This window comes from Tachysurus vachellii, chromosome 16 (assembly GCF_030014155.1).
Source record: "Tachysurus vachellii isolate PV-2020 chromosome 16, HZAU_Pvac_v1, whole genome shotgun sequence".
Taxonomy (NCBI): Eukaryota; Metazoa; Chordata; class Actinopteri; order Siluriformes; family Bagridae; genus Tachysurus; species Tachysurus vachellii.
The window spans coordinates 7,660,683-7,675,682 of NC_083475.1; the positions used below are offsets into that span (position 1 = coordinate 7,660,683).

General features: G+C 36.1%; 3 protein-coding genes across 8 annotated transcripts in view; 1 reads left to right on the top strand and 2 right to left on the bottom strand.

Annotated features, from left to right (window-relative positions):
• Window positions 1-1,971, top strand: part of eps8a (epidermal growth factor receptor pathway substrate 8a) — a 63,598-nt gene extending 61,627 nt beyond the window's left edge. For all 4 annotated transcript variants that reach the window (XM_060889837.1, XM_060889840.1, XM_060889839.1 and 1 more), the window contains exon 21: window positions 346-1,971. In XM_060889837.1, coding sequence (XP_060745820.1) covers window positions 346-459 — 114 coding nt within the window. In that variant the 3' untranslated portion in view covers window positions 460-1,971. The remainder of the gene's footprint in view (window positions 1-345) is intronic.
• A 670-nt stretch (window positions 1,972-2,641) lies between these two features.
• On the bottom strand, window positions 2,642-4,099 carry LOC132859207 (clumping factor A-like). The gene has a single exon (XM_060889873.1). The coding sequence runs from the start codon at window positions 4,097-4,099 to the stop codon at window positions 3,089-3,091; it is 1,011 nt and encodes a 336-aa protein (XP_060745856.1). The 3' UTR covers window positions 2,642-3,088.
• ptpro (protein tyrosine phosphatase receptor type O) overlaps window positions 3,980-15,000 on the bottom strand; it is a 61,792-nt gene continuing 50,771 nt past the window's right edge. For 2 of the 3 annotated variants that reach the window (XM_060889818.1, XM_060889817.1), the window contains 5 exons: window positions 14,892-15,000; window positions 14,422-14,576; window positions 7,798-7,933; window positions 7,470-7,584; window positions 3,981-5,327 (listed from right to left, as the gene is read on the bottom strand). The exon at window positions 14,892-15,000 is cut by the window's right edge and continues 14 nt beyond it. In XM_060889818.1, the coding sequence (XP_060745801.1) occupies window positions 7,480-7,584; window positions 7,798-7,933; window positions 14,422-14,576; window positions 14,892-15,000 (505 nt within the window). In that variant the 3' untranslated portion in view covers window positions 3,981-5,327; window positions 7,470-7,479. Of the gene's footprint in view, window positions 5,328-7,469; window positions 7,585-7,797; window positions 7,934-14,421; window positions 14,577-14,891 lie in introns of all 3 variants that reach the window. The other variant, XM_060889816.1, reaches the window with a different exon arrangement.

Here is a 15,000-nt window from a genome sequence, read left to right on the forward strand (position 1 = left end):
TCCACCCAAGCAGCTTCTGCTTTTTTTTTTTTTGTTGTTGCTGCTTTGGAGCAGAAATCAATGCAGATGCTCCAGACACATGTCTGTAGTACTGGATGGCCATCACACTGACCTTAGACATGTGTTTCTGTACATTCCCTCTGCTAACAATAATAATGTCAGTAAGCTTCAGTCTAAGCTTGTGCAGTTTCTCCTGAGTGCTTCCTCCTCATGTCATACAATCTTTATTTTTATAGGAAAAACCTGTCTACTTCCACAGGACTAATTCTCTCTCTCTCTCTGTCTGTCTGTCTGTCTGTCTGTCTCTGTGTGTGTGTGTGTGTGTGTGTGTGTGTGTGTGTGTAGAGGAGCACGGGCTCTGAGCTTCATGAGATCATGAGAAGGAGGCAGGAGAAACTAGCAGCAACAACAGCCAGCGACTCAGGAGTCGAGTCCTTTGATGAGGGGAGCAGCCACTGAACCCCTCGCTCCTCCTCCTCCTCCTTCTCCACCTCCACCTTCTCCTCCTATCTTGCACTTTTTCATCCTTTTCACATTGTCGTTTTTCAGGACGCGGTGGAGTTCGCAGCCATCATGCGCCGTCGTCAGGAGCTCCTGGACCCCCCTGACCACGGAACCGGCTCGGACGTAGATTAAAGCGACGGCGCAGGTTCAGACTCACCGTGTATGACAGAAGAAAGACGTAGGATTCGTAACACACTCGCTACGTAGACCAAAATAAAAGTAACCCAGTGAAGATGATTTGTAGATTTAATATACATAAAACAAGACTGAAGATCATGTAGTTTGTTTGTAGAGCTGCCAAGTTAAGCATTCAATTAAAAAAAGTCTTAATGTTATAAATATTTCATATAAATCAAATTATTATTTAAAAATAGAAGAATTTAAATGCAAATCATCGTGTAGTTCTGCTGTAATTAGCTCGAAAGGAAAGACATTACAGGACGTGTGAAAGCGAACAGGACGTACATGTTGTCTAGCTGAGACTGAAGGACACGCTCGGGAGGACGAGGAAGGATTTCTGATGGACTTTGATACAGACGTGGACTTTTTTAAAAAATTAAACAAAATCAGATTTAGACCTCCATGTGTAAGTAAACGTTTGTATAGTGGGCTGTTAGCTTGGAAAGTAAAGCCCACACACACACACACACACACACACACACACGATGGAATCGATACAGAAATAGTCATGTGCAATGCGACTGGGGAAAGTGAAAGGTGTACATTTACGTTTGCTGGAAAAAAGAGGATATTTATGTGTTTGATAATTTTCTATTTAAGCCTAATGCCAAATGAGGAACTTTATTATACGCCACATTAAAACATAACGTTTCTGTCCTTCTGCCGTGTCCCGTCTCATATCACTGTTAGATACGTTTTCAGGGATATGTTTTTGTACTAGAATCTTCAACGCTGGCTGTTTAAGGTTAAGTTTAACACACATGCATGCAGAATCATTTCTGTTTTAAAAACACTTTTGGATACAGTGACAATATTTGGACAGAATGATTTTGTACTCTTTTTTTTTTTGGCAGTACAACCATGATGTTTGATTTGAAATGTTTGCTATCACATTCATTCTGTTTGGATTTGCTGGATTAAACAATTCTCCGAACACAGACGGTCAGAAGGATACTAGAGTAAGATTCAGTTTATGGTACAAAGCTTGTGTTTTTCTGACATCTTGGTGACTGAAGTGCCATGATCCTATAGGAAGACGTTAAGGAGCAGTAAACGAACAGCGGAAGGATCTTTCGTTAGCTCTGTTGTTTGTGAGTCACACACACTTCCTCAACACAGCTCCTGCTTTTCAGCTTTACGCTGCAATCGTTTCACGGATGAAGGCTGGACATTTTTTTTTTTTTATTTTTTTTACGATTAATAACTAGCACTTAAATGGAAGGATCTTCGGTATGAAGAAATAAAGTGGTAAAGAGCTACAGAATAAAGAAATCGATATGAGATCTACTTTGCCTTGAGTGTGTGTGTGTGTGTTTGTGACCGGCTGTGTGTTTTCCTGCTCTTGGCTTTGTAGAGAAACAGCTTCAGCAGCAACATGGAAGCAGTGAGGTGACCTGATGCAGGGAATCAGGAGCAAGAGTAACTGAAAGCATCACTAGAGGGCAGGATTTAGCTGTGAGTCAGCAGGTACATGTTACTACACCATAGAGAGGCATCAGTGAGCAGCTGATAACGTCAACAAGATAGACTTTAAACAGGTTAAACCCAGAATGAATTTTCTGCTTTTTCATCACATAGTACAGTTATAGACGATTTAAAATCACACTCTTTGGTGTCACCCAGCTTCCTGTTTCAGTCTGGTTCACCACAAGGTTTCTTCCTCACATCGTCTCAGGGAGTTTCTCCTCATCACCGTCACCTCTGACTCAATCCATCATCAGATTAAAAACAAAAAAAAACAAAACAAAACAAATGCATTTATCATTCTCTCTCTCTCTCTCTCTCTCTCTCTCTCTCTCTCTCTCTCTCTCTCTATATATATATATATATATATATATATATATATATATATATATATATATATATATATATATATATATATATATATATATATATATAAAGTTACTTGCCCTTAAATGTGACCAGGTCTAAAGGAACGTTCTTCCAGATGAACAGATTCAACACTTTTCTTTATTGTTTTGTTCCAATAACCACACACATCAAAACCGAGAGGATGAAGAGTGTGAAATCAGCTCAGGCTTAAAGTGATGCATTGCACAAAAAATGGCACCAAAGACAAACTGGACACAGCTCGACGTACACTACGTTAAAGAAAGAAAAGGTTTAAAAAAAATAAAATAAAATAAAAAATGTTGACACTTTTAGGAGCTAAAACACTGGCCCTTATATTCCAAGGTCTTCTCCTGTCTGTGTGGAGTTTTGTAGTGGACTGGATAACGGATCGGTGAAATTCTCCTCGTGTACTATAGTGAGGATGTTACTCTGTATAGCAGGCTGTAGAAATCCAGAAATATCAAGACTTTAATCATGGATTTGATCAATTGTTCTTGACGTAAGAGACGTCATTAAGGCTTTGTACATAAAACCAGAATAAAGCCGAATATCATTCACTTAGAATGACTTTATACTGTACTTTATTATGGAGATATCCAAGTGTGGCATTTATTTCTGTTGCTGTTATAAACTTCAGTGTACCACCAGTACCGGTGTCCGTATCGGCGTCAGTACCAGCGTCAGTACCAGTGTCACTATCGCCGTCAGTACCAGCGTCAGTACCAGCGTCAGTACCAGTGTCAGTACCAGTGTCACTATCGGCGTCAGTACCAGTGTCACTATCGGCGTCAGTACCAGCGTCAGTACCAGTGTCACTATCGCCGTCAGTACCAGCGTCAGTACCAGTGTCACTATCGCCGTCAGTACCGGCGTCAGTACCAGTGTCAGTACCAGTGTCACTATCGGTGTCAGTACCAGCGTCAGTACCAGTGTCACTATCGGTGTCAGTACCAGCGTCAGTACCAGTGTCACTATCGGTGTCAGTTCCAGCGTCAGTACCAGTGTCACTATCGCCGTCAGTACCAGCGTCAGTACCAGTGTCACTATCGGCGTCAGTACCAGCGTCAGTACCAGCGTCACTATCGCCGTCAGTACCAGCGTCAGTACCAGTGTCACTATCGCCGTCAGTACCAGCGTCAGTACCAGTGTCACTATCGGCGTCAGTACCAGCGTCAGTACCAGCGTCACTATCGGCGTCAGTACCAGCGTCAGTACCAGTGTCACTATCGGCGTCAGTACCAGCGTCAGTACCAGCGTCACTATCGGCGTCAGTACCAGTGCCAGTGTCAGTACCGGCATCAGTACCAGCATCAGTATCAGTGTCAGTACCAGCATCAGTACCAGCGCCAGCATCAGTACTGGCGTCAGTATCGGTGTCAGTGCCAGGGTCAGTACCAGCATCAATACCAATGTCAGTACCAGCATCAGTAAAGGCGTCAGTATCGGTGTCAGTACCAGTTCCAGTGTCAGTACCGGCGTCAGTACCAGTTCCAGTGTCAGTACCGGCGTCAGTACCAGTGTCAGTACCAGCGTGAGCAGACATTCTGCAACACACATACATACATGGTAATGTGCAATACAGCTGCAGAAACGGTGTGATATGAAACAGATACAGATTTCCACACGATCCGCTTTTTCCACACGTTAGCACGCACACGGGCCGCCACAGAGGAACTCCAGCAGCTTTACTGAGCTTCGCTGTGAAAAAGAAAAGCAGTTAAAAAATAAACATTACATCCTACATATCTCTACACGATACAGGATATGTTTCACACTCTGGATTGGTTGAACCCAAGTGAGCTGAAATCCAAGCAAATCTTTCTTTCTTTTTTTTTTTTTTTTTTTTTTTTTTTTTGTGAAAGCTTAAAGTCTTGGCATCAGCCAGGCCTCCTTATAAAGGAACAGGATTACGAGAGCTTCACTGCACCATACGCTCCTCTGCTCAGATAAGGTTCTTTACTGAGGAAGCGACCATTTCCTTCAGCCAGCCGGAGGAGACGTGGTGAGGACGGACGAGGAGGCGCGGTACAGAGACATGACTTGCGTATTTTCGCTATAGCACAGCGTAAATGTACAGATAATCAGTGCAAAGTATACAGAACCAGACAGATGAGTGTCGTCACCTCAGAAGGCCCTCGGGCTCTAGTAGTCGTACCAACGAGTAGCTTATTGAAAGTAGTACAGCAGTAAGGAATGATCACACACACACACACACACACACATTTGTACTGAATGTCCCTTCCAGGGAATGGCAGTGTGACGGTTAAACAGTCTGATGCAGCTTCAGGAAACAAGGCAATGAATACTAACACTAGGATAAGTCTGGATGTACGTGAACAAACGACGGCGTCTTCAGAGACGTCCACGTCGAGCACGTGGACCTTCACGTGCCGCGCTGGGTGATGGGGTCGGTGCTTACAGACAATCCTGAGAGAATAAAACTAAATGCTAAATGTTCTTTTTTTTTTTGTTTTGTTTTTTTTTGTGTCCTATTGGCCAGCAGACTAAAATTTCAACACACTCTCACCACAACACACTGGCTCTGGATCTGCTGCAGGGACTCTGCTGAAAACAAAGCAGCCTGGACACACTGTTGTGGTGGATTCCTTAAGGCATGTTTGTTTGTCCTATTGTGCCTTCGCTGGTTGGGACAATAGAATGTAGAATAGCTTGGGTGGAGTCTTCAACTCCTCTGCTGCAGTCTTTATATGTTTTGGTGTTTATGTAGTAGGTCTTTATGCAGAGAATAAATGCCTGAAGCAAAGGAGAGTGCAGAGCGTCGTTAGAGCCTGTAAAACACAGAGCGACCATCGGGTTAGACCGTGTAAAGTCAACAGAAGAACAGCAAGCAGGAGAGCAAAACAACGTGCACAAACATCACACCTCTTTATGCAGCATTTATTACGTTTGCACTGAAGCCTGGTCTCTTTCCTGCGTTCCTGTTTGGCCTGATTACAGCACAACACGAGTCGTTCCTGATTCAAACCAAAGACAGGATGCCGAAATGCACAAAAGCGTTCGCTCTGGGAACGCTACAAGTTACGCTATGCTACAGCCTTCTGTGAGCTTCTTCTAGCCCTTTTTTAGGGTGTCTCCAGCCCCCCTGTCTGTGATCTCAGCCACCCTAAAACTAGAAGTATAATTTTTATTTTCAAAAATAAAAATGACGTTAAAATGCAGGACGTGTCGTCGATGGGAAAGAAAATTTTATTTATCAGTTTGATCCAAGAGCGAATATTATTTACTTTGCTTTTACGCGCGTGCGTTGTAGTCTTTCAATACTGCATCATCAGCTGTCTGCTTTATTTGAACGGAGAAGCACAGGGACGCGCAGCGTCCACACGCAGTCAGAGCTGGAGGCGTTTATCTATAACGTTAATCGGTGGAAAGACGCAAAGACGGCAACCAAAAGCAGTGAAATTTCACTATTCTTATTACCAGAGTTGTAGCACAAACACAATATTAATGCAAACAATCCATTCAATATTAAATAAAAATAACATTTATTGATTTGGTCTTTGTCTTGTGAATATTTGTTTATTAATGACTGCATTCATTGGACATGGTGTGTTCCTGGCTAGTGTTCCCAGGATAGTCTCCAGAGCCTGAACAGTAAAGTTTGTCTTCTGGGGTTCATTCACTTCCACATAATGAAGTGCATAAGGCAGTGACCCCAGCTCTCAGGTAAGTCCCCTACTTTTGATCAAGGTGTTGGTACTGCAGATGTTTAGACACTGTAGACATCGCTACAATTCCCCTGAAGTTCGTCACCGTGAACACCTTGCTATCCTTCGCAGATCTTGCCAGCTTTGTCAGGCCCCACGTTGGGTGCCATTATGATATTAAGAATATATAAAACTAGACTAGATTCAAGACTGACATCATTACATCATGCATAATATTTTGGTGTCCACTTTTGCCGTTTAATAATCCCATAACTTTTGGCTTACTATGTAGTCATATAATATATAATATAAAACTCTTCTTGTTTTAAATTCTCACTGAGGGATAAAACCCCCTAAAGATGAAACCCTAGAACCGCCCCTGGTCTAAGGTGCATACGTTCTCTCTCCTGTCAGTCACAGTGACACTAACCACAAGCCTAAGTGTCTGAGCTAATGTATGTGGAAGAGGGCTGATTTATTTTTTTTACAGCATGAACAGCACCGAACATCTCTGAGGAAGCACCGTCACGTCACGTGTGATAAGGAACAGCTGACCGGCGGGTGGGAACGTTGTGGAAAACAAAACATTTATTTACAGGGTTCTTCTACAAAGGAAGACGCCTCTGTAATGACTTTCTATAAGAGCTGTACTCGGGTTCACACACGTGACTGGAAGAGAGATTTGGCGGAATGTGTGACGTCTCGATTCAAATCTGCGCTGATTCAGAAAAATCGCACGCTCCTTCAGATATTGTGTATTGTGCTTGGTTTCGTTTTTATTTCTGCCATCGAAAATTTGTGACAGCTGGAGGGACATGAAGCTGATGAACGGAGTATTAGTTTTGTGATGTGTTTCATTTCATGACACAGAATCTGTACAATTGCCTCCTACTGTAGTTCTGGCTGCAGTGTCACTGTTGTTTGTGATGAGTAACATCAGCTCAACGATCACCTCCTTTCACTTTACTGTGAAGGGAAACGTGTCTCCCGTATTGTTTTTCCTCTACACTTTCCTTTGTGGTCAATTTCCTTTTGTTACGACTAGAAAAGAGAAGTTTTCCTGCATGTGGCCTCTTTTCTCCTCATTGAGAGGATTTTCTGTGCTCCATGTATCTGTTTAAACTCCTGTCTTGTCTGCTTATGTCCAGAGTCATGGACTTACAGTACGTAGACACGTCCCTTGTCTTCCTCCACCTGGACGTGCTTTAAGCGTGCGCTAACCTCATTTACGTTAACGTTTCCCACAACCGTCCTACACGTTCTCACCTGGCTGCTACTAAGACTTGGTGACGTTCTCGTAGATGACGTCGCTGGTGAGACTCTGCTGTTTTTTCTTCTTCCACATGAGCAGGACGCACTGATGAATGAAGACGTACTGTTCCTGTAGAGAAAGACAAATCACTTCTTCTGTAGCTGTAATTACAAAATGCTGCCTACGCTGTAATTAGCAATAATCCAGATGGGAGCTGATATTTATGAGAAATGTAAATGCACTTTAGGAAATCAAGGGAATGTAAACCAAATCTTGCTTTAGCAGCTATTACTCAGTGCAGCTGATTAAAGAGAGACAGAAAACACAAACACACAGCTTTACCTCTGTCTGCACCATAGAGAGTCGATGCGAGCGCATCTCTGATACCATGCCCAATATATCAGCGTACTCGTGCTCCCGGATATGCTGCATCAGCCTGTCCAGGGCTATAAACGTGCCTGTACGACCCACGCCGGCGCTGCAGGGATACAAACACACACACACTCAACAGATCTCAGTGATCACTGGATTGTCAAAAAATCGTTTCGTTTTTCTTTCTTTCTTTCTTTTTTTTTTAGTGTAGTAATTTTACAACATGAGTAGGATCCGGAGCAGGCATAAAGACTTCTATAGTAACAATTTCACAGTAAGACTCCATGATTTCCAGGGGAAATAATTGTTGCCCGTTTCGTCATTGTGCTTATTTTGCTACACTACAACACAATGTGTCTGTAATACAGAATGATCCTGGTCTGACGGTCTGTGCTGCCTGTTGTTAATATGCAGGTGATGCTGCAGCCCGGATTTAAGATGCCGTTCCTGTTGGTATAATAATAATCGAGAGCTGGAAGTTAAACGGTACTCAAATATCACCGAAGCCACAGGGAGGTCAACAATAAATGTGTTTTGAGAAGCTGCAATAGCGCAGTGAAGCAGAAAGTGTCACGTCTGAGTGTAGTGATGGAGATGGGGAGGGAGGGGAGGCAGCAGGGTCAGCGTTAGCGAGAACACAGCTGGGATGTTTCACCTTGTGTCTGTCTGAAGCTGTGACAGCAAAAGCCTGTTGGAAACATCCCAAACAGAACTAAAAGTGGAGTCAGGGTTTTTTTTTAGTATCACTTTAATAAAATATCTGCTTGGAGGATAAACTGCAGGCTGTAAAGCACCCCAGGCTCCATAAACTAGAGATGATGGATAAGGAGACAAGGTCCTGACGAGGTCACCGCTCCTTTATGAGCTATCGGCTTGCCTTCTTTTTTCTTTTCTTCTGTCTTTTTTTTTTTTTTTAAGCAGTGTGGCTTTTCTCATCATTCCTCTATCGACTTCTATATATCGTAGAGACCTGTGAAGACCCTATGTGACAGAACGCAAGAGTGTATAATATGTATATATACTGCAGTGTGAGTCAAGTGCAAAATGATATACAACAAATAATGACAACACTATAGTAAGGAGAAAGTATCTCATACCAGCAAAAAGTGAAAAGAAAAAAAAAAAAGTTTAGTTTTTTTACTGGATGGATAAGAAGTGTGTTTGAGCTCAGAGGAATAAGAGTGAGAGAATAACTAGACCATCTATATAACAAGTACTCTAGAGGTTCCAGCACATGCTCTTATCCAGAGCAACTTACATTTATCTTCTTCATAAAAAAACTCAGCAGTTAAGGTTGAACTCATGAACTTCTGATGTGATTTCTCAGCAAACTGAGCAAAAACGACAAACGCAGGAGAGAGACGTATCACCCTGCGCTAGGGTTTAGGTCAAATATATGAAACGGTAATATGTATATATTACAAATCGTATTTGTTGTATTAATATCAATGTTATATCATGATGTAAAAGCTACATAATCGCTGTTCAGAGTGTGTCATGGTGTAAAAGGATGCGGCAGGGAAGCCCAGATAACTTCCCACCGTAAAAGAACACTGTCCAGACAATTGGTGTGAAAGAGCTCTGAGTGAACAATGAGGAAACATGTGTGTAACCTCTGGCAACCTTTTTAAATGTATTACAGAGTCCGTTCTATATAATATAATGTGTAGTATAATGTATATAATATAATGTGTAGTATAATGTATATAATGTAACGTGTAGTATAATGTATATAATATAATGTAGTATAATGTATATAATGTAATGTAGTATAATGTATATAATATAATGTAGTATAATGTATATAATGTAATGTAGTATAATGTATATAATATAATGTAGTATAATGTATATAATGTAATGTAGTATAATGTATATAATATAATGTAGTATAATGTATATAATGTAATGTAGTATAATGTATATAATGTAACGTGTAGTATAATGTATATAATATAATGTAGTATAATGTATATAATATAATGTAGTATAATGTATATAATGTAACGTGTAGTATAATGTATATAATATAATGTAGTATAATGTATATAATGTAATGTAGTATAATGTATATAATGTAACGTGTAGTATAATGTATATAATATAATGTAGTGTAATGTATATAATATACATTATACTACACGTTATATTATATACATTATACTACACGTTACATTATATACAATATAATGTAGTATAATGTATATAATATAATGTGTAGTATAATGTATATAATATAATGTAGTATAATGTATATAATATAATGTAGTATAATGTATATAATATAATGTAGTATAATGTATATAATATAATGTGTAGTATAATGTATATAATATAATGTGTAGTATAATGTATATAATATAATGTAGTATAATGTATATAATATAATGTAGTATAATGTATATAATATAATGTGTAGTATAATGTATATAATATAATGTGTAGTATAATGTATATAATATAATGTGTAGTATAATGTATATAATATAATGTAGTATAATGTATATAATATAATGTGTAGTATAATGTATATAATATAATGTAGTATAATGTATATAATATAATGTAGTATAATGTATATAATATAATGTGTAGTATAATGTATATAATATAATGTGTAGTATAATGTATATAATATAATGTAGTATAATGTATATAATATAATGTGTAGTATAATGTATATAATATAATGTGTAGTATAATGTATATAATATAATGTGTAGTATAATGTATATAATATAATGTGTAGTATAATGTATATAATATAATGTGTAGTATAATGTATATAATATAATGTAGTATAATGTATATAATATAATGTGTAGTATAATGTATATAATATAATGTGTAGTATAATGTATATAATATAATGTAGTGTAATGTATATAATATAATGTGTAGTATAATGTATATAATATAATGTAGTATAATGTATATAATATAATGTAGTATAATGTATATAATGTAATGTAGTATAATGTATATAATATAATGTAGTGTAATGTATATAATATAATGTAGTGTAATGTATATAATATAATGTGTAGTATAATGTATATAATATAATGTAGTATAATGTATATAATATAATGTGTAGTATAATGTATATAATATAATGTAGTGTAATGTATATAATATAATGTAGTGTAATGTATATAATATAATGTGTAGTATAATGTATATAATATAATGTAGTATAATGTATATAATATAATGTGTAGTATAATGTATATAATATAATGTAGTATAATGTATATAATATAATGTAGTATAATGTATATAATATAATGTAGTGTAATGTATATAATATAACGTGTAGTATAATGTATATAATATAATGTAGTATAATGTATATAATATAATGTGTAGTATAATGTATATAATATAACGTGTAGTATAATGTATATAATATAATGTGTAGTATAATGTATATAATATAATGTGTAGTATAATGTATATAATATAATGTAGTATAATGTATATAATATAATGTGTAGTATAATGTATATAATATAATGTGTAGTATAATGTATATAATATAATGTAGTATAATGTATATAATATAATGTGTAGTATAATGTATATAATATAATGTGTAGTATAATGTATATAATGTAATGTAGTATAATGTATATAATATAATGTAGTGTAATGTAGTATAATGTAGTATATAATATAATGTAGTATAATGTATATAATATAATGGTAGTATAATGTATATAATATAATGGTAGTATAATGTATATAATATAATGTGTAGTATAATGTATATAATATAATGTGTAGTATAATGTATATAATATAATTGTAGTATAATGTATATAATGTAATGTAGTATAATGTATATAATGTTAATGTAGTATAATGTATATAATATAATGTAGTGTAATGTAGTATAATGTATATATTATATAATAGTGTAGTATAATGTATATAATATAATGTAGTATAATGTATATAATGTAACGTGTAGTATAATGTATATAATATAATGTAGTGTAATGTATATAATATAACGTGTAAGTATAATGTATATAATATAATGTAGTATAATGTATATAATATAATGTAGTATAATGTATATAATATAATGTGTAGTATAATGTATATAATATAATGTGTAGTATAATGTATATAATATAATGTAGTATAATGTATATAATATAATGTAGTGTAATGTATATAATGTAACGTGTAGTATAATGTATATAATATAATGTAGTATAATGTATATAATATAATGTGTAGTATAATGTATATAATATAATGTAGTATAATGTATATAATATAATGTAGTGTAATGTATATAATATAATGTGTAGTATAATGTATATAATATAATGTGTAGTATAATGTATATAATATAATGTGTAGTATAATGTATATAATATAATGTAGTATAATGTATATAATATAATGTAGTATAATGTATATAATATAATGTAGTATAATGTATATAATATAATGTGTAGTATAATGTATATAATATAATGTGTAGTATAATGTATATAATATAATGTAGTATAATGTATATAATGTAATGTAGTATAATGTATATAATATAATGTAGTGTAATGTATATATAATGTAGTGTAATGTATATAATGTAACGTGTAGTATAATGTATATAATATAATGTAGTGTAATGTATATAATATAATGTAGTGTAATGTAGTATAATGTATATAATATAATGTGTAGTATAATGTATATAATATAATGTAGTATAATGTATATAATGTAACGTGTAGTATAATGTATATAATATAATGTAATGTATATAATATAATGTAGTATAATGTATATAATGTAACGTGTAGTATAATGTATATAATGTAATGTAGTATAATGTATATAATATAATGTAATGTATATAATATAATGTAGTATAATGTATATAATGTAACGTGTAGTATAATGTATATAATATAATGTGTAGTATAATGTATATAATATAATGTGTAATATAATGTATATAATATAATGTAGTATAATGTATATAATATAATGTGTAGTATAATGTATATAATATAATGTAGTATAATGTATATAATATAATGTGTAGTATAATGTATATAATATAACGTGTAGTATAATGTATATAATATAATGTGTAGTATAATGTATATAATATAATGTGTAGTATAATGTATATAATGTGTAGTATAATGTATATAATGTGTAGTATAATATATATAATATAACGTGTAGTATAATGTATATAATATAATGTGTAGTATAATGTATATAATGTGTAGTATAATATATATAATATAACGTGTAGTATAATATATATAATATAACATGTAGTATAATGTATATAATATAACGTGTAGTATAATATATATAATATAACGTGTAGTATAATGTATATAATATAACGTGTAGTATAATGTATATAATATAATGTGTAGTCCTGCTGAGTAAGTGTTTTGTACCCACACTGATGCAGACACTTCTCCCTGCTTCCTTTATCTCACTGCACATCAGCACTCAGACTGCAGTCAGACTAAAGAGTTCCATCTGACAGAAAAGCCTTATTTACAGTCCGTGAGCTGTGCTGTGAGGCCGTTTATAAAATCCGCCTGCTTTGGAATTCTGTATGGTGTATAAACCATTCAACAGCTCAAAAATACGATGCGTCGTTCAAACCAGAATAAAATAATCATCCACCTGAGCAGTCAGGTGTCTTAGAATCACAGACACAGGAATGCAAGGATATCTGCTCGAGACGTCTCTGTTCGATCAGCGATAATATTTAGAAGTCTGCTCATCGCCTCCGGGAGCTACAATTACCCACAACACACAGGGATGCAGATTCGCTTCCAGGTGCTTCTACACAGTAATATAAAGCAAGCTTAAACCTCTCACGTCTTACACGTCGTTATATGACAGCTGAGAAACGCAAGCGAGATCTGTAACGGAATACCGTTGGATCGGATATTGCAGAAACTAAATATTTTTTCGTTTCCACCGTCATATCTGTGCCATCAGCTCAGACGAGAGACTGAAAGGGAAATCATCCTTTGTTCATTGCACTGAAAAGAACGGATCATGGACTACGACCCTCTCGTGTGTGTGGAGGCATCGACAGTACAAGAGACTGTGGGTTAATATTTTTGTACATGTGAGATACACACAGGAGCTCAAACTCTGAAAACCTTTCACTCTGCACTGAATCCTGTCATTCTGTCGTACTAAACACTGCTCTTAACTCCAGGTTTCACACGTGTTCTTTAATAGCGAGGTTAGCGCTGCTTTTTATTTTCCCCTGGGGAAATAAAACTCTGTTCTGATTCTTTTCTAGTGTTAACACCACATTGATAAACGTGTACAATGTGAAACGATGTGGTGTTAGAATGTTACCACTAGACGCTTAGCAACAAAAACACAATCAGAACCTGAGTAGCGTCACTGTGCCTCAAAATCAGGTGAAAACCAGGATGTAGCAACACTGAACACAAACGGCTCAGTAGATAAAAGTGAGAAAGCTGTGAAAGATAACAATACCTGCTCGAGTACTGAACAGTTTACAATCAGTCAGGGAACTAGTTCACGTGTGAAAAGCCCTGAAGTCGAGCTCTGAGTCCTCACCTGCAGTGGACCGTAACTGGTCCTTTGGTTCTGTTCACCTGCTGGCGCACTAACTGCACAAACTGCAGGATGCTTTCGATGGCGTTCACCGTGGGCACGCCGTGATCAGGCCAGGACGTGTAGTTAAAATGCAGCACATCCTGCACCTCGTCTGCCTGTAGAGAGAGAGAGAGAGAGGGAGAGAGAGAGAGAGAGAAAGAGAGACAGAAAGCCTCGAGTTAAAGGAGCACATGCATCTCGACAGCTGTGTGTCAAGACGCACAACTAGCTAGTAATAGGAACTCTCACTTTCATTTCGCGTGATTGCTGACAGCACTACATTCATTAAAAAAAATTTAAAAAAAAGACCCGACGTCTGGTTAGAGGGGACGCTGAAAAAGATCTGCACCGTGATGAATCGACTAAATTGTGAATCTCAATAATCAAGCGTCTCCTTTTTTTCTCTGCCGAGTCCCTCGGATGACACTCACGTAGCTGAGACGGAAATTCCTGATGGTCCATTCAGGAGACTCGCTTTCAGACAGCATCTCCACCGTAATCTCGCCGTAGGAAACCGGCTCGTCCGTAAAAGGCCAGTAA

What these genes read in the sequence shown, in the direction of transcription:
- LOC132859207 (XM_060889873.1), bottom strand. Translation starts at nt 4,099, where the DNA reads ATGTATGTGTGTTGCAGAATGTCTGCTCACGCTGGTACTGACACTGGT.